The sequence below is a fragment of the Delphinapterus leucas genome, chromosome 2 (assembly GCF_059928025.1).
Source record: "Delphinapterus leucas isolate spDelLeu-1000000601 "Yukka" chromosome 2, BTC_Dleu_Yukka2, whole genome shotgun sequence".
NCBI lineage: Eukaryota > Metazoa > Chordata > Mammalia > Artiodactyla > Monodontidae > Delphinapterus > Delphinapterus leucas.
This window is the reverse complement of record NC_143130.1, coordinates 116,025,000-116,043,858: the sequence shown is the minus strand read 5'-3', so window position 1 is coordinate 116,043,858 and position 18,859 is coordinate 116,025,000. Positions and strand designations below refer to the sequence as shown.

The window sequence follows — 18,859 nt, the reverse complement described above, 5'->3', positions numbered from 1 at the left end:
AATGCTGAGTTCTCACTAGGTAGGCTCCATTTTAAGGAGCTTTCATATATATTATCTCATTTAATACTCATAGCCACTCTATGAGGTAAGTGTTATTACTATGTCTATTTTTATGATGAGAAACCTGGGGCTTTAAGAAAAATCATGGATTAGAAATAGGTAGAGACAGGATAAACTCATGCGTCTTGAACCCACAGGCTTAAGCTTCTACATTATGGTGGATCAGATTCACTGCTTCAATCTTATCTACATGAAGAGCATGGAGACATCTTTGAAATTCTGTGCTCCCAGTTTCTTCATAATTTGAGTTTATTATCAATTAAAATAACATTTAAATAATGTTAAGAAATCAAGTAAGAATAGAAATATTCATCACTGTGGTTTCAGAGCCTAAATGCAGTTCTGTCTGGTTTTTGAGGCAGCAGTGAAGTAAGGATGGGTGACATCTCTCTGTCATCTTTCTAGATTAGCAGTGCAGCCTTTAACTTCCATGAATCTGGTTTACCTGAGAGCAGTAATACAAACGACACATATGACATGAGTATATGGCTACCTCTATGAATCCTCAATTCAGGGGCAGATTGCCCCACTTCAGGAATCATTCAGCATCTTCTAGAAAAAGGTGTACTCAGAAAGAATTAGGTCTTTGTTACTCCATTTTCTTTTACTTTAGAAGGCTTACAATGGGATTGCCTATAAAAATTTCCTGTGGGTCTTCCCACTACCCCCAGATGGTAGTGTGAATAACATTTATTTAAATCTATCTTTGAATTTCAACCTTAACCTAGCCAATGTTTTTTTCTTTACAAGGCAGCTCTACATTGTATCCAATTACTCAAAATTACTTCCAAAGCAGTGTTAGGCAATGGATTTTTTTATATACAGTGGGGAAAATATCTAATAAAAGCTGATTTCAGTATTTACTTTTTGATGAACATACATGGTTAATATAATAGCTTTTTAAAAAAATGTATTTAAGACACATAGAAAGGATTAAATCCTGTCTGTTATCTGTTGATTTTGAAAGCATTTTACACGCTTTTGTTACAGCCAGATTGAATTACTGTAATTCTTTGTTTGCAGCTTTGCCAGCAGCATCATTACCAAGTTTGTATGGCTCCAGGACACAGCAGCAGAGATGATCCTGGACCTGTAGGAACCATGGCCTCCTCTCTCAAATCTCAAAACTTCCAACATATTCTCTTCTGTCTTTCAACCTTATCTCCTTAAAAATGCGGGTTTTGAAGGACATAGGACATGTGATTATTTATGGTGCCATTTGAGATTGATTATAGTGGACATGGGAAATTCCCTCTAAATGTCTTGGCTAGATTGGTTCTATTTTTATTTCTGGAAATTACACAGTGAGATTTGGGAAGATACTTCTTAAAGCATGTGAACTGTGTTTAGCTCTTTTATTTATCTATTTTGTAAAAGTACATCAGCGATATTCCCTTTCAGAGTAATTACTTAGTAATGCTGCATACCTCATAGTTAATTTGAAATCCTGTTAAAGACTCTACTCTAAAATTTTTAATGTCCAAGGTTTAAAACATTGACTTGCTGACTTCCTCTATTGAGGCGGGGTGGTGGTCATCAAGAAGACATGACTATCGTTTGACCTGCAAGCTGAACCCGGGCAACTGAACTCCTCTTCTCCTCCCCTGTCCTCGGAATGTGTGTTCTGCTTGCCTTCCCTGCCCTCAGAAGCTGCCCCAAGGATACAGCCTTGAGATAACAGTGTGGTGGTGAGACTATCTGGACTGTGTACATGACTGAACCCAGTTCAGGCCTCTATATAAACATTTAAGATTCTGGAGGTGGGGAAATTTCTTGTCTTGTGGCTGCCCATGACAAGCCTCCTAAGTTCCCTTTCCTATTAAACCTGCCACCTACCAATCTGGAGTGGTCTGCCTCTTTCTTCAGTCTCTTCCTGCCCTCTGTTTGTGGCGGTTGGTTTCAGGTTATATCTGGGAAGCTCCTGATGAGGTTACAACCTAACATCCTCTAGATGGCTATCCAAGGAATCAGAAAAGGGATGAGGAACAATAGAGTAAGTTATGAGTTAACATCTTTTTCTTTTTCCAGAAAATAGATCTTTGACCCAAGGACTACTGAGTCTACAAAGTAGCGGCAGATTCTGAAAGACTTTCTAGGCCTGACTATTGGCTCTATCACTTATTAACTGTATGAACTTCATTAACTTCAATTTTCCCTGCCTCAGTTTTCTTATCCATAAGTAGGGGATAATAAACCAGCTGCCTCAAGATGGTGATGAGGATTAAATAAGTGAATGGAGAAACTTAGAACCTGTGACTCACATCTAATGAGCACTCAATAAATACTGGTTGTCACTATTACAATTATTAAAAGAATGTTTTCTTCCTCCTAATGCAATTATTGAGTGGCCTCCTTTCCTTAAAGGAGATGCAGATGGTACCCATTCCCATGTTTATGATAATTTTTGTAATCTAGAGCAGGGTCAGAAAACTAAGGTCTGCTAGCCACTGCCAGCTCTTGTAAATAGTTTTGTAAATAAGTTTTATTAAACACACAATATTTATTCATTTACATATTCTCTATGGCTGCTTTTACACTATAACAGCAGAGCTGAATAACTGCGACAGAGATTATATTACCTGCTTTTTATAGAAAATGTTTGCCAACCCTTGATTTAGAGTAAAACAAGGTTTCAATGTTTACCGAAAGGTCAGCAAATGACAGAATGGGAGAATACTAAAATTTGAACCCAAAGACCACGGCTTTTGCTTTGTCTCTGCTGCTGGTTGCTGTGCGAATTCAAACAAGTCACATTAACTTTCCATATCTCAAGTTCTTCATTCATGAAAATAAATAAAAACACACATAAGAAGGTGACCACAATTTTCAACTTATATAATTAGGGTAAGGTTTAAATATAATAACATGCATAAAAGTGCTTGGTCAAATTCCTTTTTTTTTTAATTTAATTTTTTTAAATATAGCAGGTTCTTACTAGTTATCTATTTTATACATATTAATGCATATATGTCAACCCCAATCTCCCAATTCATTCCCATGCCCCACCCCCCGCTTTCCCCCCTTGGTGTCCATAGTTTGTCCATAGCCACATCTGTGGCTCTATTTCTGCCTTGCTAACTGGTTCATCTGTACCATTTTTCTAGATTTCACATATATGCATTAATATATGATATTTGTTTTTCTTTTTCTGATTTACTTCACTCTGTATAACCGTCTCTTGGTCCATCCATGTGTCTACAAATGACCCAATTTCATTCCTTTTTATGGCTGAGTAATATTCCATTGTATATATATACCACATCTTCTCTATCCATTCATCTGTTGATGGGCATTTAGGTTGTTTCCGTGACCTGGCTATTGTAAATAGTGCTGCAATGAACATTGGGGTGCATGTGTCCTTTTGAATTATGGTTTTCTCTGGGTATATGCCCAGTAGTGGGATTGCTGGGTCATATGGTAATTCTATTTTTAGTTTTTGAAGGAACCTCCATACTGTTCTCCATAGTGGCTGTATGAATTTACATTCCCACCAACAGTACAGGAGGGTTCCCTTTTCTCCACACCCTCTCCGGTATTTGTTGTTTGTAGATTTTCTGATTATGCCCATTCTGACCGGTGTGAGGTGATACCCCATTGGAGTTTTGATTTGTATTTTTCTACTAATTAGTGATGTTGAGAAGCTTTTCATGTGCCTCTTCGCCATCTGTATGTCTTTGGATAAATGTCTATTTAGGTCTTCTGCCCAATTTTTGATTGGATTGTTTATTTTTTAAATATTGAGCTGCAAGTGCTGTTTATATATTTTGGAGATGAATCCTTTGTCCATTGAATTCATTTGCAAATATTTTCTCCCATTCTGAGTGTTGTCTTTTCATCTTGTTTATGGTTTCCTTTGCTGTGCAAAAGCTCTTAGTTTCATTAGGTCCCATTTGTTTATTTTTGTTTTTATTTCCGTTACTCTAGGAGGTGGGTCAAAAAAGATCTTGCTGTGATTTATGTCAAAGAGTGTTTGTTCTTCCTATGTTTTCCTCTAAGAGTTGTATAGTGTGCGGTTTACATTTAGGTCTTTAATCCATTTTGAGTTTATTTTTGTGTATGGTGTTAGGAAGTGTTCTAATTTCATTCTTTTACATGTAGCTGTCCAGTTTTGCCAGCACCACTTATTGAAGAGACTGTCTTTTCTCCATTGTATATCCTTGCCTCCTTTGTCATAGATTAGTTGACCATAGGTGTGTGGGTTTATCTCTGGGCTCTCTATCCTGTTCCACTAATCTATATTTCTGTTTTTGTGTCAGTACCATATTGTCTTGATTACTGTAGCTTTGTAGTACAGTCTAAAGTCAGGAAGTCTGATTCCTCCATCTCTGTTTTTTTCCCTCAAGATTCCTTTCGCTATTCAGGGTCTTTCATGTCTCCATACAAATTTTAAGATTTTTTGTCCCAGTTCTGTAAAAAAATGCCATTGGTAATTTGATAGGGATTGCAATGAATCTGTAAATTGCTTTGGGTTATATATTCAATTTCACAATATTGATTCTTTCAATGCAAGAACATGGTATATCTCTCCATCTGTTTCTGTCATCTTTGATTTCTTTTATCAGTGTCTCATCGTTTTCTGGGTACAGGTCCTTTACCTCCTTAGGTAGGTTTATACCTAGGTATTTTATTCTTTTTGTTGTAATGGTGCATGGGATTGTTTCCTTAATTTCTCTTTCTGATCTTTCATTGTTAGTGTATAGGAATGCAAGAGATTTCTGTGCATTAATTTTGTTTCCTGCTAGTTAACCGAATTCATTGATTAGCTCTAGTAGTTTTCTGGTGGCATCTTTAGCATTCTCTATGTATAGTATCATGTCATCTGCAAACTGTGACAGTTTCACTTCTTCTTTTCCAGTTTGTATTCCTTTTATTTCTTTTTCCTCTCTGATTGCCATGGCTAGGACTTCCAAAACTATGTTGAATAATCATGGCGAGAGTGGACACCCTTGTCTTGTTCATAAAGGAAATTTTTTCAGTTTTTCGCCATTGAGAATGATGTTGGCTGTGGGTGTGTCATATATGGCCTTTATTATGTTGAGGTAGGTTCCCTCTATGCCCACTTCCTGGAGAGTTTTTCTCATAAATCGCTGTTGAATTTTGCCAAAAGCTTTTTCTGCATCTACTGAGATGATCACATGGTTTTTATTCTTCAATTTGTTAATATGGTGGATCACATTGATTGATTTGTGTATACTGAAGAATCCTTGCATCCCTGGGATAAATCCCACTTGATTATGACGTATGATCCTTTTAATGTGTTGTTGGATTCTGTTTGCTAGTATTTTGTTGAGGATTTTTGCATTTATATTCATCAGTGATATTGGTCTGTAATTTTCTTTTTTTGTAGTATCTTTGTCTGGTTTTGGTATCAGGGTGCTGGTGGCCTCATAGAATGAGTCTGGGAGTGTTCCTTCCTCTGCAATTTTTGGAAGAGTTTGAGAAGGATCGGTGTTAGCTCTTCTCTAAATGTTTGATAGAATTCACCTGTGAAGCCATCTGGTCCTGGACTTTTGTTTGTTGGAACATTTAAAATCACAGTTTCCATTTCATTACTTGTGAATGGTCTGTTCATATTTTCTATTTCTTCTTGGTTCAGTCTTGGAAGGTTATACCTTTCTAAGAATTTGTCCATTTCTTCCAGGTTGTCCATTTTATTGGCATGGAGTTGCTTGTAGTAGTCTCTTATGATGCTTTGTATTTCTGCAGTGCCTGTTGTTACTTCTTCTTTTTCATTTCTAATATTATTGATTTGAGTCCTCTCCCTCTTTTTCTTGAAGAGTCGGGCTAAAGGTTTATCAATTTTGTTTATCTTCTCAAAGAACCAACTTTTACTTTTATTGATCTTTGCTATTGTTTTCTTTGTTTCTATTTCATTTATTTCTGATCTGGTCTTTATGATTTCTTTCCTTCTACTAACTTTGGGTTTTGTTTGTTCTTCTTTCTCTAGTTCCTTTAGGTGTAAGGTTAGATTGTTTGAGATTTTTCTTGTTTCTTGAGGTAGGATTGTATTGCTATAAACTTCCCTCTTAGAACTGCTTTTGCTGCATCCCATAGGCTTTGGATCGTCATCTATTCATTGTTATTGGTCTCTAGGTATTTTTTTATTTCCTCTTTGATTTCTTCAGTGATCGCTTGGTTATTTAGTAATGTATTGTTTAGCTTCCATGCATTTGTGTTTTTTATGTATTTTGCCCTGTAATTGATATCCAATTTCATAGCGTTGGGGTCAGAAAAGATGCTTGATATGATTTCAATTTTCTTAAATTTACCAAGGCTTGATTTGTGACCCATGATGTGATCTATCCTGGAGAATGTTCTGTGTGCATATGAGAAGAAAGTGTAATCTGCTGTTTTCGGATGGAATTTCCTATAAATATCAATTAAATCTATCTGGTCTATCATGTCATTTAAAGCTTGTGTTTCCTTATTAATTTTCTGTCTGGATGATCTGTCCATTGGTGTAAGTGAGGTGTTAAAGTCCCTCACTATTATTGTGTTACTGTCAATTTCCTCTCTTATAACTGTTAGCAGTTGCCTTATGTATTGAGGTGTTCCTATGTTGGGTGCATATATTTATAATTGTTATGTCTTCTTCTTGGATTGATCCCTTGATCATTATGTAGTGTCCTTCCTTGTCTCTTGTAACATTCTTTATTTTAAAGTCTATTTTATCGGATATGAGTATTGCTACTCCAGCTTTCTTTTGATTTCCGTTTGCATGGATTATCTTTTCCCATCCCCTCACTTTCAGTCTGTATGTGTCCCTAGGTCTGAAGTAGGTCTCTTGCAGACAGCATACATATGGATCTTGTGTTTGTATCCATTTAGCGAGCCTGTGTCTTTTGGTTGGAGCATTTAGTCCATTCACATTTAAGGTAATTGTCGATATGTATGTTCCCATTACCATTTTCTTAATTGTTTTGGGTTTGTTTTTGTAGGTCCTTTTCTTCTCTTGTGTTTCCCACTTAGAGAAGTTCCTTTAGCATTTTCTGTAGAGCTGGTTTGGTGGTGCTGAGTTCTCTTAGCTTTTGCTTGTCTGTAAAGCTTTTGATTTCTCCGTCGAATCTGAATAAGATCCTGGCTGGGTAGAATAATCTTGGTTGTAGGTTCTTCCTTTGCATCACTTTAAATATATCATGCCACTCCTTTCTGGCTTGTAGAGTTTCTGCTGAGGAATCAGCTGTTAACCTTATGGGAGTTCCGTTGTATGTTCTTTGTCATTTTTCCCTTGTTGCTTTTAATAATTTTTCTTTGTCTTTTTTTTTTTTTTTGTCAATTTGATTACTGTGTGTCTTGGCTTGTTTGTCCTTGGGTTTATCCTGCCTGGGACTCTCTGCGTTTCCTGGACTTGGGTGGCTATTTCCTTTCCCATGTTAGGGAAGTTTTCGATTATAATCTCTTCAAATATTTTCTTGGGTTCTTTCACTCTCTCTTCTCCTTCTGGGACCCCTATAATGCGAATGTTGGTTCATTTAATGTTGCTTCAGAGGTCTCTTAGGCTGTCTTCATTTCTTTTTATTCTTTTTTCTGTTCCATGGCAGTGAATTGCACCATTCTGTCTTCCAGGTCACTTATCTGTTCTTCTGCCTCAGTTATTCTGCTATTGATTCCTTCTAGTGTATTTTTCATTTCAGTTATTGTATTGTTCATCTCTGTTTGTTTGTTCTTTAATTCTTCCAGGTCTTTGTTAAACATTTCTTGCATCTTCTCAATCTTTGCCTCCATTGTTTTTCTGAGGTCCTGGATCATCTTCACTATCATTATTCTGAATTCTTTTTCTGGAAGTTTGCCTGTCTCCACTTCATTTAGTTGTTTTTCTTGGGTTTTGTCTTGTTCCTTCATCTGGTACATAGTCCTCTGCCTTTTCATTTTGTCTGTCTTTCTGTGAATGTGGTTTTCATTATACAGGCTGCAGGAACAAAGTTCTTCTTGCTTTTGCTGTCTGCTCTCTGGTGGATGAAGCTATCTAAAAAGTTTGTGCAAACTTCCGGATGGGAGGGACTGGTGGTGGGTAGAGCTGGGTGTTGCTCTGGTGGACAGAGCTCAGTAAAACTTTAATCTGCTTGTTTGCTGATGGGTGGCACTGAGTTCCCTCCCTGTTGGTTATTTGGCCTGAGGCGACCCAGCACTGGAGGCTACAGGCTCTTTGGTGAGGCTAATGGTGGACTCCAGGAGGGCTCACACCAAGGAGTACTTCCCAGAACTCCTATTGCCAGTGTCCTTGCCCCCACGGTGAGCCACAGCCACCCCCCACCTCTGCAGGAGACCCTCCAACACTAGCAGGTAGGCCTGTCTCAGTCTCCTGGGGGGGGGCGCTGCTCCTTCCCCTGGGTCTCAATGCGCACACACTTTGTGTGTGCCCTCCAAGAGTGGAGTCTCTGTTTCCCCCAGTCCTTTTGAAGTCCTGCAATCAAATCCCACTAGCCTTCAAAGTCTGATTCTCTGGGAATTCCCCCTTCTGTTGCCGGGCCCCCAGATTGGGAAGCCTGGTGTGGGGCTCAGAACCTTCACTCCAGTGGGTGGACTTCTGTGGTATAATTGTTCTCCAGTTTGTGAGTCACCCACCTAGCGGTTATGGGGTTTGATTTTATCGTGATTGCGCCACTGCTATCATCTCATTGAGACTTCTCCGTTGTCTTCGGATGTGGGGTAATTTTTTTGGTGAGTTCCAGTGTCTTCCTGTCAATGATTGTTCATCAGTTTGTTGTGATTCCAGTGCTCCCACAAGAGGGAGTGAGTGCACGTCCTTCTACTCTGTCATTTTGAACCAATCAGTGCTTGGTCAAATTTAAATTGGTAAGCAAATTTGGGACATTAGTCATTGTGAAGGTTACCAAATCTATCCCATTCATTCTTCTTATGACAGAGCCTCTTGGCTGGTCTAAACTTGTCCTTCCCAGGCTGGTTCTGGGCCCAGTCCAGTGCCGCAGTCTCCTTTAGCTGGTAACCGATAATTTCTCCCCAATTTGAGTCTTCAGAATAATGAATTTTGTTATGGGATACAGGGAACATATGATTAAGTAATTATTTTCTTTTCTCTCTGAAGGATCATCATTAAAAAGTAAAGCTTTCCAGCCAATGGCATTGAAGCTGCCCGTACACAGCTCTAAGGGGCCCTTTGCCAGCTGGCCTCATTAAATCTCTGATGTGCTCTCTGAGTTTTGTTGTCATGGTGTGTTCACTCTTGGACACTTTTGCATTTCTGTCCCAGGGCTTTTAGGTTCACACCTTCGTGTTTCTCCCATCCTGGGCTTTAACTCTTTCTTAGGTAGAATTTTGCCTCATGTCTAATCCCACATTTATCAATATTTTCCACAATTGCTTTTTCTCTTTTTCTGAAAACTTAAGATCCTGATCCTTTCTCTCATCCCAGACCAAACTCTGAGAAGGAAACAGTTGTGTCTATAAAGCAACAGATTTTCCTTTTTATATGCAGCACCCTCCCTCCCTGTTCTCCTGGGTAGTGCACTGTGGCTTAGCTATCATTACTCTGGGTGTCATATAAAGAAATTCATTCTGTGAAAAGCCTCAGATTTTAGAGAATGGAGAATCATAAAACTAAACCCTGTGGATAAAGCCTGTCTTCTGTGTTCTGTGTGACCAATGACAGCAGAAGACATTTGGGAACCCACAAGAAGAGGCAGAACATGGCAAAGAGTTTCTGACACATAAAGGTTCTTTAATAACTCTCTTATTTGAGTGGTTTTATCACTTAGAAAGGCAGAGGTTATCTGTTTTCTGGATTTGTGGTAAGTAAAAAGTTTTTATTCTGCATATGCCTATTACCAATTATGATTTTTGACAGGTTTTAAACATTATATTACAATATTATTCTGTTACAAACGTTTGGTTTCATTCTTCCAATGAGTGTGGTAATATACAGAACACTTAACTAATATACTGAGCACTAAAGAGTAAACAGTTCAGAAATATTTATAATTCTGGCTAGGAAAGACGTTTACTCCAACTGACACACAGAAAGCTTTCTTTAAAAAAAAAAAAAGTGCTGTCATGCTAGATCCACTTAGCTTATCCAATCAAACTCCTCAAGGTCAAAACTTTAGAAGGGACTAGAGTTTCAGGTCATACAGAAAAATCATCAGGGCTCCATATTCTCAAAAAGTTTTAAAAGTTTCAATTTAAAAAGTGACACATAACACACCACTGTAAAGCAATTATACTCCAATAAAGATGTTAAAAAAAATAAAATAATAAAATAAAAAGTGACACGTGGCAAAGAAATTTACACTGATACTGTACAAAAATGTAAAATGAAAACACAAATATTTTCACCTCCCCAGATCTTTAATAGCTACAGCCATTTGCTATTCTGGCTAAATTGCTGAAGATTGTGACTAATAAACCTTCCACAAAGAAACAATGATATTTAGTTCTGTCCTGCTCTTCCCATTGAGTCACCTGGCATGTGAGGGTATCCAGTAAATACCAATAAAGACCAATTTTGCATAGTAGTTCAGAGAATGGGCTTTAGAGTCAGACAGTTCTGGATTTAAAACCTAATTCTACCACTCATTATATGTGGCCTTGGACACACAAAACTTAACCTCCATGTGCCTGTTTCCATATCTGCAAAATTGGGATCCTAATACCAACCTCATAAGTTGCTGTTAGCTTTATATGTATATACTCACAAAGGAATATTACACAATGTCAAAGTAAGTGAATTACAGCCATATTCAATGAGATGAATGAATCTTGGCATTATAATGTTAAATGAAAAAGAAGTCCTAAAAGATAACATACAGCATGATTACCTTTTAATAAGTTTAAAAACAACTAAAATTCAAAATATTCTTTCTTACTAGAGGAAAGCAAGGAAATAAAGAACATGGGATTCAGGATCATGATTATCTTAGGTAAGGATAGCAGGGGATGGAATAGGGCTGGGAAAAACACATGATGAGGTATACATCACCATCAAGATCCTGCCTGTTCTTTGGAGTAGGAAAGTCTATTTATTATCTTATTTTAAAAATAGCTAAATAAATAAGAGTCGGGCATAAATGTAGTGAGTTTAATGAATGGTGATACTGAAAACATAAACATGCTTTGAAGAAATAAAAGAGCAAAAAGCATGTGATAATCTCTGGTACTTTTGAAAGAAAAATTCTATGATTATTTTCAGGCACTAAGATGCACATGGTAAATAATGAATTAGGGGTAGTGAATATTCCCTAGTGGCTACAAAGTATTTGTTAGCAAATGACTAGAACTCTTAGGAATTATTCAATGATTTGGAAGCCTAGAGATTTCTCTCTGTCTCTCTCTGTGTCTCTTAATCTCTTTTAAATTTGTTACAAGGACCTAGCTGAAGATAATGTTGATGACACTGTATAAGCCTAAAGCATAAAACTAGTGTCATTTGGCAGCACCCAATTATTATGTAAAATCTTTGGGCTTATAATATTGAGATTTCTATCCTTTATGAATGCACCATTACAAAAAGTAGAAATAATGATTTACATGTATGAACTCATAACCGCATAAGATAAATATTACCAGCATCCCATTTTATAGATGAAGAAACTGAGGCACCAGGGATCATACAAGAAACATGACCAAGGTCACACAACTGACTGGGGCCATTAACCAGTTCACTAAAGCTGCAATATAGATACTATAGAGAGAAAATAAATTTCACAACATCTAGCCTACTGATGACCGGGATGTTTTATATGGTACCTGTTAAGTTCAAACAACACAGAGGGAAATATCTGAAGACTCCATCTCCCTGCAATGGGGGGTTAGAATGAAACAAGCGGAGGTCAAGTAACAAATCATCTGGATGTTAGATTTTAGATAGTGAAACCCATTTGCCTTGGCAAGAGACTTTTTAACTTCTGGTTTTAACTTCAACTCAGTGGCAGACAAGGAGTTCAAGTAAAACAATGTGTAGATGTGTAATGCAGACAGTTTACTGAGAAGTACTGTGGTCTTACCTTGGAGGGGGCCTCCTCTTGGGTTATGCAGGTGAGCAAGGGGGGCCTGTCTGTCTGGCAGAGGGAAGGTGAACTACATGTGACTACATTCTCTGATATGTAGATTGCTGGAAGACTGCAGAGCAGAATGTGAGATGACTAAAACCTGGTCCTAGAAGGCTTTGAGAAGAAATAGTTGCTTGGTCTCAAGAAGTTCTTTCCTTCTTGATTTTCCCCTTTCTCCTCTTTCAGACCTGTTAAGCCAGCAAATTCATGTTTGCAACCCCAAAGCCTTAGGCTGACACCAGCCAGAGTTCGAATAATCACTGCAGTTACAGGAGGGTTCAAGCAGTACAGGCCAGTGTGGCCAATGAGAACAAAGATTTCAACTTTAAACTGCTTTTGAATAGATACTGTGTAAACCATGGGAACAAACGAAGGGAACACGTCTTCTTCATGGACATACAACGAACATGTACACAGCCATGTGGCTAAGTTTGACATTTTTCTAGAGTGGAAAATGCCTCTAATGTAGGAAACACTTTTACTTTATTTCTTCCTTCCATAAATAGTTGATTCTTTCATGTGTAAAAATTATGTTTCCTTTTGTTAGCATTAATGGTCTTATCTTAAATCATGTGTTTTTATCATATCAATTTATGGAAGTATTTTTAGCCACATTATTTATAGAACATTTAGGTCTGCCTTTCAAAGTCCTCAGTAATCTTTAGTGTTTGCTGGTCTGCTTTTAATTTATCAAAGCCCTCCTTCAACAGGCGTTGCACAAAACACACAATCAGCAGAGATTTCCCCTATACAATGTGTATTTGATACGCTTAATGTTCATCTTTATACACACACAGACGCTGGCATATAAGAAATGTGGAGGGTGCCTATAAATTCAAGGAAACATTTAAGAGCACAGTGATACATAGATACATGGGTATAATACTTTACGTACTTGATAAATATTTTATCCCTACCATAAAGAAAGCTTTTTATAAACTTTGATTGTTTTTTATTACCTTAAAGTATTGCAGTTGTTTCTCAGCATTCATTGTTCCTTCCTTTTCTTGTCTCAGACAGGAATTGAAGATGAAAAGCTCTGTATCTCTTAGCCACCCTTTCAGTTCTTTGATCCTGACCTCCAGCTGCCTTACCAGGCTTCCGCTTTCAGGAGAGAGCAGGTCACGTGCACCCGACCCACTGTGCCCTGCCATTGTGTCCTGGATCTTCTCTCCTAGGGTTTTCTAATGCATCAGATTAAAAACAAAAACAAAAACACCAACAGCAAAAAACAAAAACATTGATTAGCGTAGGTACCAAATACGTATCACAGTTTGGCTGGTGACAAGAGCCACCTGGAAGGTGTCTGCTGCATCTCCCACCTCACAACAGACATTCAGTTCAGATTAGCTCAATGTTCCATTTAGGATTCGATTCTCGAGCCATGGATGTTGTTCTGACTACCACTAGAGGCTTACGAAGACGTCATTCACTTCTAATTTCCTCTAACAGAAAGGAGCTTTGACCCAAAAGTTCACCATGGTCACTGATAAAAACTCATTTCAATTCTCATGACAGGAGTTTACAGTAAAAATTCTCTGCAAAAAATTTTCAGGAGATAGAAGTTTGAGTTTAATCAATACACTAAAGAGGCCAAGAGTAGACTGTGCATGGAGAATTAAATTCCTTTTTTTTTGTTTTGTTTTGTGAGGTACAATTCCCTAAACCTTATGACACAGGACTGTTAAGAAGGGGTAGCCTCCTTGGTGCTGTTGATTTTACCTGACCTAGAAATTGTTCAACCCTTCAATTCTTCCCACTTTGCATTTGTGGATGCTAGACTTTCTAAAATATGTGTTAAAATAAGCCCCAATCCACTATGCTAGAAGCCTGCTTAGATGAACCACTATGGCACGAAGGTACAGTCAGGAAAGGCTTTTTTTTTTTTTTTTTTTTTTTTTTTTGGTGGAAAACACTCTGGAGAATCAGGACGAGTTAATCTATAATGATGAATTAAAGCTACAAAAATAGGCTTTAAAACACAAATAAAATTAAGTCAACAAACATTCATCTGCTGTGTAGTGTTCCGTAAATAGTATCTTTAGGAGAAAAATCGCCTTTCGTGGCAACACCCTTGTATTTTCATGGTGCAAATATTGATAATTTGAAGACCCTCAGTGGAATCCAGATTTAGCTATTGTTTTTATGCTGTAACAAAAGTAGCAGCAGGAGGTGAAATCAATGCCCTTGGAGGGTAGGGTCACAAAAAAGAATTTATTGCCACTTTTTTGTTCTGGAACAGTTTGCAATCATAAATTCTTCATAAACAGAATACTTCAGAGAATGGTCCATCTTCATAAATATACGACAGAGGACATCAATTTCATTTAATTCACAATTTGTGTCAGCACAGCAGATGCCAATGCCTGCCTTGATAGGGCTGTTTAATATGCAATTGAGACAGAGTAATATGCAGCACAGGGGACAAAATTTCACAGATTAAACTGTACGCACCACTGACATTTCATTCTAATGTATTTCCATTCCACACTGTTCACCTTAGATGAAAGTAATATTAAAAACCATATCCCTCTATTTTACTATTGTTAGAAGTTAAAATCCTTGTCTTTAAAATTTTTTCATGCCAATTAACATGTAATCATGCCAATTAAAGCAGTATGCCTGGTGGTGGTAGTGTAGCACAGGTTTTGTTAAAATCTTCCCAGCACCCTTCTCTCCCCAGAAATCATTACAAAACTCTGCGTACTGCATTCGAATGATATTTTTGTTAAAATGACAACCATTTTTAAGGTATCTGGCTCATAAAGGATAGCTAAATATTCTGTTTCTTTTTTTAATGTTATCTTGATTTAAAATTTTTGTTTAGGGTGCTATATACATGACATACTTCAAACAATTTTCCAAAAAGATTATTGTTAATTATTTATCAAATTAGAAATAGATATGTGAAAATACAGCATAGGCAGACTATCGCTTTATCTATCAAGCATTATAAAGTTGCTGCTCTCATCTATTTAGTAAACAGTCTTTTAGAATGTCAGACACTAACCGCATTTCTCCTGTATGAGATCAATGAATTAGGTAGAATTTAGTAGGTTCTGATTTAAATCACCATATTATAAAATGAAAGCCATTAATTACTATTGAAAAGTAATGTAACAATAGGTCAGAGTAAAAACTTTTAACGTTTTAAGTTACTTTGCACGATTGCAGAGTGTGGTGAATTTAAATGAGAAAGCAAGGATTTAAACTTGCAGTTTTTTAATCACCTAGATTAAGCATGGCATAAACTGAACACTGGCATTCCTCCAAGTCATCAAGGTACATGGAGAGCTTTTTATTCAAAATATTTTTGGAGTATTATTTCTTTAAAAATTAAAAGGCAGGAAAGGGAAGGCATGCAAAATCATGCTCCATAACTGACACCACCCATACTTAGCTGTTATAATTAATCATTTAAGTAATTGACAAATTTAGCTTACCCTTGATTTGAAGTGAAGGCAATTTAGGAGAGAAGTTGATGAAAAAATACAGTTTAACCTCTCTCTCTCAGCTGTCTTCCTACAAAAGGACAGTACTGTCTCCTGCACAGTGCCATCCTGGTCTCTGGGTAACAGAATCTCTATATTGCCTTTTTGCCAGATTCTTGCATCTCAGTCTTTGGCTGAGACCCAGCCCATCATTGCGTGAAATGAATTACATGAAACTTTTTTTTTTTTTTTTGGCTTTTGTTAAAAGTGAGCTGGAAATTGAGGCACAAAACAGAGGCTGCAATTCAGATTTGGGTCAAGTTTGCATCTTTGTTTTTGTGGCTTTAGTGTGACTTGAAAGCTATAGTGACAACTCCACTTTTCATCTGAAGGGTACAGTAAATAGTTAAACAGTGGATGTCTCTAACATGTACCTTCAGAATAAATTCTATTAACATTCATTCAAGCATGACAGTCAGTGTATATCAGGATATGCTGTATTATAGTTGACTTGGTGCATGCCCATAATACATGGCATATTTTACTTACTTTTTTACGTATTAAAGAACCAAAATTATTAAAAATCTGAGAGAAGACAAGTTCAGAGTAAAAAAAAAAAAAAAAAAATCAACAGAAGAGGAAAAGCTGTGTTTTTCCCCCATAATAGCATGAATAGCTTGTTTGAAATGTAGGTAGTGAATTGAAAGAGAGAGATATTTGTGCCTCAAATTAGAAATCAGACAGGGCGCTTCACAAAAAATGTACACATAACCTACAAACAGTAATAAAAATGCAAATACCCCAAGCAGTTCCCATTTTTCATTAATTGAATCCACTTTTTCAAGGAGATCATTTGGTAGTAAAACGCCACCTTTCTTCAAAGCTTCAACCTTACTAAGCAGCTCCGTCTTTTTCAGGCCCCTGATGGACATTTCCACACTGTATCGCTAAAACGGGAAGAGAAAAATAGATACCGTCAGGGAAAGAGGTGTTCTTAGAAAATCTCTGAGCACAGTTAGTGAGGTTCATGGGTGTTAAAAGTTTGTGTTTCCAATAAAATTAATGGGGAGGCTAAACTAAGAAACTTGAGTAGTTGAGAAAAATTGCTGAAAACAGTTAAAAATATACAAATTTCTCACATATACACAAACATCCAAGGTATTCCATTTAGTAGACTACGATTTATGTCTTTCCTAACTAAAGTTTGTACACACATTTGATCTTTATCTTAAAATACTCCAAATAGGAACATACCTGGTCTAGAGGGATTTAATATCAAAATTAGTTTTGGCCAACATTTGGCTCCAGAGTACTGCCCATCACTCATCTCTGCCTCCCAAAGGACTAGTCTCAGAGTGGTACAAATAAAATGATCCCTAAAAAGTGTGTAACTTCCTCCTTATCCTATAAGTCCCCTAAATTCTGATAACTTTTTTTTTTCATTTTTCTTTTACTTAAAAATTCTGTGTGGGCTTGGAGAAGAGGTACATATAGAGAGGAAAAAACAAAAGAACAGTGTTTTGAGAATGGTTACAAATCTACACTTCCTTATTGATTGCTGTAAAACGTCCCAAACATCACAACCGATTACAGAACTCTCTTCCCGCAATATACATTGTATTCTAACAAACTGCCAAGTGGGTGTCTCCTAAAGGATGTTTTGCTGGCGATAATAAGTGCTATTTAATGTGACAGTTAACTAGGGTGATTCTCTTCAAATAACTCTATCTGGATAACTTCATAGTTAGAAAGTCCTATATTATAGGACAACTATAATTGACTATGGATGTATTTTTTAAATATGCACCTAAAAACAACTCTGAATAGAAAAACTGGATTCTGGTTAGAGTATTAAACATATTTTACAACTTTAGCACATTTCCAAATGTATACTGGCAATCCCTAAACTTCTTTCTTCAATGCATAAAAGTTAGGTTACTGGGGTCCTTGGTAATAATACACCATTGTCCTAACTGAGCTAAGATGAGCACCTTACCAGATCTAATAAGAAATGCTTTTGTCTGGGCAAAGTAGGAAATCAGCACATTCAAAACATGCCCAAGCACTTGGGTGATTTTATTCAACTTGAAAACATGATACTGTGTAAGATCCCAAACTAAAATACAATTGGAAGCAGCTTAAAGGAAAAGAAGGTGTAAAATCCCTGTTTCGGTTAATAGGTCCTCAGCATTTTCCTGCATATGTTTGCATACTTTTAGTTTCATATTTTAATCTTTCATTTACACTAAACATGCACATCATTTGTATTATGTAAACTTCTCCAAATGTTAGTCATTTGTGGATCACAGAACAAAATGTTTTAAATGAGGTGATTTAAAGCATTTCGTAGTATTAATGAATGTTGATCAGGGTGTCAGAGTATCCAAAATTACATGAATATGCATAACGAAAAGAATCAACGGTTGCTTTAGAGCTCTTCCAGAATTTGGCCTGTGATACATGGGAATTCTGATTGTATTTTCTAATGGCAGGCAATTACCAAGACCACATTATTACAACACTTATAAAACACACTGTCCACTCGAGTTTTCTGGAGTCAACACTCAACAAGTATTCTAGAAACCTAAATAGTGTTTTATTTATCAGAGTAATGATTGGAGGAGAGGGCAACCTGCTTTATGTAAGCAGAGTCCCATCTAAAGATGATATGGCTGACAAAGGTTTACATAATTAATTTGGTAAGACTTCTTTGACATAATATTGGGGGAACTAGCATTTCAAGCAAGCAGAAGAATCCTATTCAAATCTTTTGCCTATGCCATGTGCATTAATTGACAGAGGGAGTCCTCCAGCTGTGCCACCCGGGATCAGCCTCGACCAGTTACCACTTTCACTTGTAACAAGCTCACCTCCTCTCGTTACCCCAAATTTGAACAGCTCCTCCCCAGCAGATCAGTCAAGAAAGACAACAGTTTAGATGTGTCCCATAAACATCATAGTCTTGTAATAATAAAAATATAAAAAACAATTAATTTAATTTCAGACATAATAAAATAATTTTCTCTATGAAATCTAGTACCGGTAGTCACTGCAACAGCTATTATAAAAGGTTATTACATTAAAAACCTTGTCCTTAAGCATGCTCTCTGTCTTTGTCACCATGTAACCTACTGTATAAACAGACTGATGAAAGATGTGATTGATGGACAATGCCTTCAAACTATAAAAGCTAAGAGAATACAGCTAATTGTTAGATGTATTGGTATGTGCGTGAGAGGTAATAGAATGTCATGTAATTTAAGATGAAAATATTTATTTTAATGTTTGAAGCACTCTGAAGGTTGAATCTGATATAATTTAGGGCCTCAAGCTGTATATGTCATCATGCCAGAGGGTTATATT

The 18,859-nt window shown here is 36.9% G+C and overlaps 1 protein-coding gene across 1 annotated transcript in view; it reads right to left on the bottom strand.

Moving 5' to 3' along the window:
- The window catches only part of AKAP6 (A-kinase anchoring protein 6), a 607,123-nt gene that overhangs the window by 81,435 nt on the left and 506,829 nt on the right, over nt 1-18,859 (bottom strand). Inside the window, exons 12-13 of the mRNA XM_089907589.1 lie at nt 16,297-16,443; nt 13,025-13,249 (exon numbers count right to left, since the gene is read on the bottom strand). Coding sequence (XP_089763715.1) covers nt 13,025-13,249; nt 16,297-16,443 — 372 coding nt within the window. The remainder of the gene's footprint in view (nt 1-13,024; nt 13,250-16,296; nt 16,444-18,859) is intronic.